General features: G+C 40.2%; 1 protein-coding gene across 1 annotated transcript; it reads right to left on the bottom strand.

Moving 5' to 3' along the window:
* Positions 1 to 4,837: 4,837 nt before the first annotated feature.
* LOC138881548 (uncharacterized) lies at positions 4,838 to 8,740 on the bottom strand. The gene is made up of 5 exons (XM_070161782.1): positions 8,500 to 8,740; positions 7,665 to 7,929; positions 7,288 to 7,523; positions 6,703 to 6,800; positions 4,838 to 5,338 (listed from the first exon to the last, which is right to left on the bottom strand). The coding sequence occupies exons 1-5, from the start codon at positions 8,738 to 8,740 to the stop codon at positions 4,838 to 4,840; spliced, it is 1,341 nt and encodes a 446-aa protein (XP_070017883.1).
* Between the last annotated feature and the right edge of the window lie 1,955 nt (positions 8,741 to 10,695).

Consider the following 10,695-nt stretch of genomic DNA (forward strand, 5'->3'; position numbering starts at 1 on the left):
TATAATTTTCTAAAGAGTTTTTGCTAATGCATGCTGAAGTTATTTAGTTCATTTGCTAAAACTTCATACCAAAACATGCTGAAGTTTTGTAACGCATTCTACAGTTTTGTCCTGAGTTTTATCCGAAACTTCAGTCTAAATAAGCTGAAGTTTTTTAGTTCAATTGCTAAAACTTCAACCTAAACATGCTTAAGTTTTTGTCCTGCAATATGTAATTTTCTAATGCATGCTGAAGTTATTTATTTCATTTGCTAAAACTTCATACCAAAATATGCTGAATTTTTGTCCTACAGTCTACAGTTTTTGTCAACAGACTTCTATTAAAAAAAAGGCAAAATTATCTTTTTAAAATGCTTTTAACAAAAAAAAATAGGTACGGATGCAAACGAAAAAATAAAATGGGTATAAGTTAAAAAGGGGCGACCAAATAAGCGCCCATGCAATTTTTACGGTGAATGCTTAGGAACTCAAAGATGCAGGTTGAAGTCATCTGTCAAAGGAATTTCAGATGACCCAGCGTTTTGTGTGTGTCCAACTTGCAAAAGTCATGCTATTTAACCAGAAAATAGGAATTTCGGTCAAAGCTTAATTTTAGAAGAACTCGAGTTACTGATAATCAAATAAAGAAATAATTATGTAATGAAAAAGAAGAATTGAATTGAGAAGTAGCTGAGTAAGCAAAATAAAGCAATGTAAATCATTATATCCAATAATAATCTGTGTCCCCATACAAATGTTATTTCTCTGCTTTTATAGCTATTTCTATGTACTGCGTTTTTCTCCTCTCATAATAGAGCCATTATGAGAAATTAATGGCATCAATGTAATGTTATAATTGGCAATCATAACTGTTTCGTGAAGATTCTATAACGTTCTCCATCATTGATGCTCATTAATTACGGATAATACGTATATGTATTTTTTGCTATCTAGGTTCATTCCTCCGATGTCTCTTCAAATTATCAAGAGATTAGAGTAACTGTTCCTTCTTGTTTTCTTGAACTTTTGCCCATACCTATTAAGGCTCGCGTCTCTTTGAATACTCTTTGCTAGCTTTCACTCTTTTATTGATCCACGTGTCTTGACATGTCAACACATAATTAATTCCAAATGTTAACTCGGTTTTCCCCAATACAGATAGTCCCCCACTTGCCATTTATTCATCATTGAATATTTGGGAAGTGGATCTCATTAAAGCGGGAATGTTTGCCGCCATTCCCACATATCAGTATACCTTCTCCAGAATTGACGCTTCGCATGTCACTTCCATTTAATGCATATGACACGTGGTGACTTTTGATTGGTTCTGCATTCCTTCAGTGTCTTTTAGGGCTTTTTACGGCTACATCAATCACGAAGTGACCATTTTCATTATGACGTTCCCATCATTACCTTTTTGTTTGACGGTTGCTTGTGAGTATAAATATATCCTTTGTCTCTTTTTTCATAAAAAAGTTTTCCATCTTTGACTATTCAATCTTCTCTTCTTCTTCGTAAAGTTATGTCTTCTTCAAATCGTGATCCTCAAAAAGTTCTTATCGTAGATGAACTTCCCCTTGCTCCTACTAGAAGCAAGAGAGAGGGGGCAGGCTGCGTAGTTTAGGGTCAGTTTACATTCCAGGTTCTTCTTCTTCTTTGCCTAGTTCCACTCCTCCTTCATCTTCTAGAATGTCACGCCCCAAACTAGGGGAGGCACGACAGGCACTCGGTACTGTATTCGATTGAGTTAGCCACTAAACATACTAGCTAACTAAACTAGGGGCCCAACAGATCGGGCAACAGAACATCTGAAATACTAAGGATAGACCATTAAGGTCATGACCTGAATAACAATAAGCCATATAAACAAAGGTTAACGAGCCAAAATAATAAAGTACTAGCTGGCCGACGAGGCCGCGATTGGAGACATACATGCCTACACACATATATATACATGCCAAACCTATGGACTGGAGACTGAAAGCTTCAAAAAGAAACCCAGAATACTGTGTCCACAATAGCCTCTAAGAGTGTCATAAGCACAGTCGGGACAAGGCCCCGACTATACCCAAACTGTACAACAAAAGTAACCATCCTATGAAAGCTCCAGGAAGAGGTAGAGCTTACCAACTCAGAGCTGAACCCCAAAATCCTAGCGGAGGGGTCGATCAGAGTCCCTACCTGGACTTGCACGCACGAAACAAAAATGCAGTGTCCCCAGGCAACGGGACATCAGTACAAATAAAAATGTACTGGTATGTAAGGTAGAAAATAGAATCATATAAAGCTGATGTAAAAAAAAGTAATAGAGATACCACCTAACACTAAAACTCTGATAGCCTCCATGGCCGACATCCGACCTCATAGTAATCAAATATGCATGGTATGCTCGTGTAATCATATGTCATGAATACATATATATTGATGCAAATGCATGACATACCCAACCAAATGCTAGCAATGGCGGTCTCTCCCGGTAGCTAATCGGTATCATATTGCCAACATGTGGTCATCTGTACAATATATATAGTTTTTCGGGCAAATAGGCCCCTTACCTCCGATTATAGATCGAAGTCCATGCATAATATGCCATGTATGATATGAACTTTGAATGCACATAATAGGCATTAGCAAGAACTTAGCCAATCTTGGCTCATTGGTACTCTTATTATCATAATCTCATAATCACCTTCGTATCGCATACAATTGTCTCGTGGAACCTTATATATTTTTTTTTGAATAAGCTTGAAAAGTTAACTCGACTTTAGAAAGATAACTTAACTCTGAAGATGTTCATAAAAAGCTTAAGGTGCTTCACTTAGTCCTTATAGCTGATTTCTTTATATTTAGTAAAATAAAGTATTTCAAAAATCAAGTATTTTAGTAGTTTAAACATAAAAATTATATTTGAGATTTTTGGAAATCGACGTGTCACTTTAGAGATTTTAAAATTCACTTTAACAAAGAAGAAGGACTGATCGCAAATACTAAATGCCTTTAATTCTTTTAGTGACACAACCCAAAGACGAATAAGAATTCATATATATAGACATATAGTTAAGAAAGCCTACAAAATGACATATATAGATGTCGAATACCCTATTTAACCGAATGAGTGGAATATCAACCTAATAGAATCATGAAAATACTTCAGCTACAATCCCAATGCCTTTCATAGAAGGTCTTTCTAGCAATAGAATAGTAAAATATCACATTTGACGTCTTAGGAATTTCGCAGAATTCGTGCTAAAAGGAAGGACGGAGCTTAGCCTTAATATACCTTTCCAACGAACGTCGGAATGCTTGTAGTTCCTTCATGAAAGTTGTTCCTTACGTCCTAAGCTTCACAAAAAACTATATATATGCAACTTATACGCACCTATAAGCACTTCATAATTGAGTTTAAATCGGCAGATTTGTCATATGACCCTAACTTGACGAAATGTCCGTAGTACTTTGTAAAATCGATCATAAAAGAGTCCCAAGATGGTTACCTTGGCAACCCAAGTATAAATCTTGAAGAACCAGCAAGAACAACAAATTCCTATCTTCCAAGAATAGCTCCAAACACAGCTAATAGAAGGGAAAAATGATTGCAAAGCATAGAGATTGCGTTTCTAGGCACGGGGGTAAACTTTAACGATAGAAATCGTTAAAAACGCACCTTAATCACTCAAGAACACCATGGAACCTTCTCTTTAGCTTGCTCACTGTTTTGGGACTAAAATGAAATGTTTTGAGGTCTTAAAAGTCGAATTTGCCGACTTATACCACTTGTCTGACCCGACCCGGTTCGCAACTCGATTTCAGCCCGGACAGTCCTCGGTAAAACAGTCATAAGATATGAGGTTTTTTTGGTTGCAAACTAGACTCGTAAACCTTCGATTCGGTAGGTTGTGGGTCCCATAATTCTTTATATATTGGGACAAATGGTCTGATATATTTGACCCAAAGTTTAGAAAATTTATTAGAGAAATTTAGGATAACTTTTGCCGACCTTTATTTCACAACTTGCTTGACTCTAAAACTTAACATGTGACCAGCGTGATATTATAATACCTCATAACACATTATTCTTAGCATATTAGACACTCTTAGTCTTATCCCACAGGTGCAAGTTAACTTAAACCTTTCGAACGCGCGGGGTACTACCCGAGCCATTTCTTTAACCACGAACCTTTGTTTAAGGGATTCCTTTGACCTAAAACTTTAGTTTAGTTCCTTGATATTACCACACATTTTCAGTATTATTCTCCCAATGTGCTATACCCAATCATATATACCTAATATAACCACGCCACATTACGTATATTACGTAAGAGAAGAGAGAAAAAACACATGGGGTCTCACAGTCTCCCCCCTTAAGATCATTCGTCCGCAAATGGGTCAAATTAATTCCTTGGTTTCATTTCTTTTTCGCTAATACGTTATTTGCAAGGCTATATTTGTTATATTTGCAAAGTATAAATCAAATTCTGAAGATTCCAACTACTAGGCTTCGTATAGCTATCTCGCAATAAGAAATTTAAATTGCACTTTCAAGTCATTTAAAATCCAATTAAGTTGCTGTAAAGAAATAATTGCTAATTATTTAAATGCGACTCACCTTAAGTCGTAAATAGGTAGGGGTACTTCTTCCTCATTTCCTCCTCAGCTTCCCAGGTCATTTTTTCGATGTTGTTATTTCGCCATAACACTTTCACGGAAGCCACTTCTTTAGTTCAAAGCTTTCTTACCTGCCGATCTAAAATAGCTACTGGTACCTCTTCATAAGATAAGTCTTCAACAATGTGAATATCCTCAATGGGCGTAATACGTGAAGGATCTCCAATGCACTTTCGCAACATAGATACATGAATCACAGGATGGACTGCTTCCAATTCTGAGGCAAATCAAGCTCGTACGCCACCCTACCAATCCTCTGAATAATATTATACGGTCCAACATACCTAGGGATGAGCTTCCCCTTCTTTCCAAATCGCATGACACCCTTCATAGGCGATACTTTCAGGAAAACCCAATCTTCTACATCAAACTCTAAGTCTCGTCGTCGAACATCTACATAAGACTTCTGCCAACTTTGTGTTGTACGCAGCCAGTCTCTAATAAGTTTTACCTTTTCCATTTCTTGCTGTCCTAAATTAGGACCTAACAACTCTGCTTCCCCGACCTCGAACCAACCGATCGGCGACCTACACTTCCACCTGTATAGTGCTTCGTAAGGAGTCATCTGAATACTAGCTTGGAAGCTATTATTATAAGCAAACTCAATAAGAGGTAGATGATTATCCCAACTTCCTTTAAAATCTAGCACGCAGGCACGTAACATATCCTCAACTGTTTGAATAGTACGCTCTACCTGTCCATCAGTTTGCGAATGAAAAGCGATGCTAAGATTAACCTGCGTGCCTAGATCCTTCTGAAAAGATTTCCAAAAATGTGCTGTAAATTGAGCCCCTCGATCAGAGATAATAGATAATGGCACTCCATGAAGGCGAACAATCTCTCAAATGTAAAGCTTGCATAATCCTCGACTGAATATGTCGTCCTGATTGGCAGAAAATGAGCAGATTTTGTATGCCTATCAATAATTACCCAAATAGCATCATACCTTCGTGGAGTGCGAGACAAACCAGTGATGAAGTCCATATTTATCATGTCCCATTTCCATAATGGCAGTTCAATATACTGAGTTAGGCCTCCAGGCCTCTGATAAGAACGACTTTAACTTGCTGGCAGTTGGGACATTGAACTACCATCTCTGCGATATCTTTTTTTATTCCATTGCATCAATAGATTTGTCGAAGGTCCCGATACATCTTTGTCGCTCCGGGGTGAACTGCATATCTAGAATAATGGGCCTCCGAAAGAATCTTGGCGCGGAGCTCTCCGACTGTCAGTACATATAAGCGGCCCTGGTATCTAAGGACTCCATCCCCAGTTAGCTCAAATAAAGGTTGTCGCTGCTGTGGAATACTTTCTCTTAGTTTTATAAGCTCAGGATCCTCGTGTTGTCGCTCTTTCACTTCAGTAACAAAAGAAGATTTTGCCGTATTCTGAACGAGAATGCGTCCATCCTCTGCGTCTATCAAACGCACCTACAAACTAGCTAGCTGGCATAGATATTTTGTCATCTTGACCTTATCAACTTCAACATGGCTTAGACTGCCCATTGACTTCCGGATAAGGGCATCAACAACAATATTAGATTTGCCGGGATGATATAAAATATCAACATCATAGTTCTTTTAGTAATTCTAGCCATCTTCTTTGTCGTAGGTTCAACTCCCTCTATTTAAATAAATACTGAAGGCTCTGGTGGTCGGTGAAAACATTAATATGAACCCCATATAGATAATGTCGCCAAATCTTTAGGGCAAAGACAACTGCGGCTAACTCAAGATCGTGCGTTGGATAGTTCTGTTCATGTTTCCGCAACTGTCTGGAGGCGTACGTGATAACCTTACCATGTTGCATAAGAACAAAACCTAGGCCAATTCTCGAGGCATAACAATATACAACATAACCCTTGGTGCCATCCGAAAGAGTCAAGATAGGTGTCGTCGTAAGCCTTTTCTTTAGCTTCTGAAAACTTTGTTCACATGCCTCAGTCCACTGAAACTTAGCTCCCTTATGTGTCAATTTCATCAATAGTGTAGAGATAGAGGAAAATCCCTCCACAAACCTTTGGTAATACCTTACCAAGCCTAAAAAGCTACGAACCTCTGTCGGATTCAAGGGCCTCAGCCAAGTCATCATAGCTTCAATCTTTTGGCCATCAACCTTGATACCATCACCGGTAATAACATGACCAAGAAAAGCTATAGAAGTTAGCCAAAATTCATATTTAGAGAATTTAGCATATAACCTGTAGTCTTGGAGAGTCTGCAATATAGCTCGCAAGTGGTCCGCATGCTCGGCTTCCGATCATGAATATATCAGGATGTCGTTAATAAACACAATCACAAATTCATCCAAGAATGGTTTGAATACCCGGTTCATAAGATCCATAAAGGCTTCTGGGGCATTTGTAAGCCCGAAAGACATGACAAGGAATTCAAAATAGCCATACCTCGTCCTAAATGTTGTTTTTGGGATATCAATATCCCTGACTCGTAGCTGATGATAACTGGATCACAAGTCAATCTTCGAAAAGCATTTGGCACCTTGTAACTAGTCGAACAAGTCATCAATCCGTGGAAGAGGGTACTTATTCTTGATAGTGACTTTATTTAGTTGCATGTAGTCAATACACATCCGCAATGAGCCATCTTCCTTTCGAACAAAGAGCACCCCACGGGGATGTACTTGGCCTAATAAAGCCTTTATTGAGGAAGTACTTCAGTTGTTCCTTCAATTCCCTTAGCTCTGCAGGAGCCATTCTGTAGGGAGGAATGGATATAGGCTGCGTATCAGGAAGCAAATCTATAGCAAAATCGATTTCCCTTTTGGGGGGAATTCCTGGAAGCTCATCAGGGAATACCGTCGGGAAATCATTCACAATAGGAACCGACTGAAGAGTCGTTGGCTCCTTATCTATATCCCTGACATGAACCAGATGGTATATACAACCTTTAGCAATAAACTTCCGAGCCGTAAGGTATGAAATAAACTTACCCTTGGGCGTGGCTGCATTACCCTACCATTCAAGGACAGGCTCACCAGGAAAATGAAATCAGACAAACTTTGCACGACAATCAATATTAGCATAACAAGCTGCCAACCAATCCATACCCATAATGACATCAAAGTCTAGCATAACCAATTCAACTAAATCAACAGAGGTTGGACGGTCATTAATTAACAATGTACAACCTCGATAGACATGATTAGCTACAATAGAGTCGCCAACTGGCGTAGACACCTTAACTGACTGTGGCAATAACTCAGATCTCATGTTAAGATTACCAGCAATAAATGGAGTAATATATGAAAATGTAGAGACGGGATCTATCAATGCATAAATAGCATGAGAATGTATTGTCAATATACATGTGATAACATTTGGGGATGTCTCTGAATCCTATCGGCCCGCGAGTACATAAAAGCAGTTCTGGCCACTACTAGAACCTGAGGTGTCTCCTCCATCTCTCCCCCTACCACGGCCCTGAGTAGACTGTGGACCTGGTCGAGGAGCACAGACTAAGGGAGAAGAGGCTACTGTGGATCCTGAAGGATGAGCTGGTGAACCTCTACCTAACCCCGGGCACCGGCTAATAAAATGTCCTGTCTGTCCACAATGATAACATGCACTCAAACCCTGTCTACACTACCCCGTGTGCAGCTTACCGCACTGAGTACATGGAGCAGTAGGCTGTCTCATTTGTGCGGAACGCTCCTATCGACGGCCCACAGGCTGGCCTGAGCTCTAGCCCAATCTTGACTGAATATAACGATCAAACCGCTGGCCCTGCATCTGTGGTGGGAAACTACTTGCTGACCGAGGTGGATATTGATGGAGTGGGGGCCTAAAGTCACCCCATGGCTCCTTATAATACCCCATAGTACGAGCCCTCTTACTCTGCTCCCTATCCCTACAAGTATCATGAATCCGACGGGAAAGGTCCTCTGTAGTCTGAGCGAAAGCCTGTATACGGGAAATATCTACATCATCTGATAGGGATACTACCCTACAGTCTCTAATCAGATGAACCCCCAAACCATCCACATAATGATGAACTCTAGCCCTCATGGTACGTATGATATCTGGTGCATATCTTGCCAAAGAATTAAACTTATGGCTATAATCCTTCACACTCATATCCCCCTGCTTCAGGCTAAGAAACTGGTCAAGACGGGCCTCCCGAACCTCTCGTGGCAAATAATGGACTAAAAAAGCCTCAGAGAAGTCCTCCACTCTGCTGGCGGAGCATCAGGTCCTCTAGATCTCTCTCATGCCTCATACCATAGGATGGCTATATCACGTAGTCGAAAAGAAGCCAACTCCACAGCCTCAGTGACGGAGGCATGAATCACCCTCAATACTCTATACATATGGTATATAAAATCCTTAGGATCCTCAATGGAACTGGATCCTGTAAATGGAGGGGCCAAGTGAAGAAACTCTCGTACCATCGAGCTTCCTGTCCAATCTCTCCGGGCATTTGCTCCCGACTCTAGCTATTGCTCATGAATAGAAACCATCCTAGTCAGCAACTGAACTGCCTCCCTCATCCCTTGCTCCCCAGTCTCTGATGGGGGAAAAACAGGTGCTGGAGGTTCTATGTCTCTAGCTGCCTCAGGTACTAATGGAACTGGTGATGCTGAGGGTATTGCATCTCCCTGGGCTCCAAGAAGTACTGGGGAAGCTGAAACTAGGGGTACTGGAGACTCACTGTGTGCCTCTAAGGGAAATCTATCCCTCTGACCTGGTGGGGAACGACTGGTACCTTCCCCCGAATCCATACCTACCTCTCGCTGCGCCATCTCCTGAGTGTAGGTAGCCTGTTAGAGAAGAAACACAAAGCACGATTTAGATTTCATATGTTCTTATAACTTCGCTCTGTAGCACGATCTATTAATTGAAAGAAATGTAACTATTCTTAAATGCATCATAGCCTCCGGATTATAAGTTTGGTGTACAACACACCCATAAGCAAGACTCTACTAGACACAACTTGTGGACTCCTTGGGATATGACCTGCTCTGATACCAAGTTTGTCACGCCCCAAACTAGGGGAGGCACGACTGGTACTCGATATTGTATTCGATCAAGTTAGCCACTAAACATACTATCTAAGTAAAATAGGGGCCCAACAGATTGGGCAACACAAAATCTAAAATACTAAGTCTGGACCATTAAGGTCATGACCTGAATAACAATAAGCCATATAAACAAAGGTAGACGAGCCAAAACAATAAAGTACTAGCTAGCCAACAAGGCCGCGATTGGAGACATACATGCCTACACACATATATATATAGATGCCAAGCCTATGGGCTGGAGACTGAAAGCTGCAAAAAGAAACCCAGAATACTGTGTCCACAATAGCCTCTAAGAGTGTCATAAGCACTGTCAGGACAAGGCCCCGACTATACCCAAATTGTACAACAAAAGTAACCATCCTATGAAAGCTCCAGGAAGAGGTGGAGCTTACCAACTCACAACTGAACCCCGAATCCTAGCGGAGGGGTCGATAAGAGTTCCAACCTGGACCTGCACGCACGAAACAAAAATGCAGTGTCCCCAGGCAACAGTACATCAGTACGAATAAAAATGTACTGCTATGTAAGGCAGAAAGTAGAATCAAACATAGATGATGTAAAAAAAAAGTAATAGAGATACCACCTGACACTAAAACTTTGATAGCCTCCATGGCTGACATCCGACCTCATAGTAATCAAGTATGCATGGTATGCTCGTGTAATCGTATGTCATGAATACATATATATATATTGATGCAAATACATGACATACCCAACCAAATACTAGCAATGGCGGTCTCTCCCGGTAGCTAATCGGTATCATATTGCTAACCTGTGGCCATCTGTACAATATATATAGTTTTTCGGGAAAATAGGCCCCTTACCTCCTATTATAGATCAAAGTCCATGCATAATATGTCATGTATGATATGAACTTTGAATGCACATAATAGGCCATAACAAGAACTTAGCCAACCTTGGCTCATTGGTACTCTTATTCTCATAATCTCATAATCACCTTCGTATCGCATACAATTGTCTCATTGAACCTTATATGTTTTTTTTAATAAG

This window comes from Nicotiana sylvestris, chromosome 11, assembly GCF_000393655.2.
Source record: "Nicotiana sylvestris chromosome 11, ASM39365v2, whole genome shotgun sequence".
Lineage (NCBI taxonomy): Eukaryota > Viridiplantae > Streptophyta > Magnoliopsida > Solanales > Solanaceae > Nicotiana > Nicotiana sylvestris.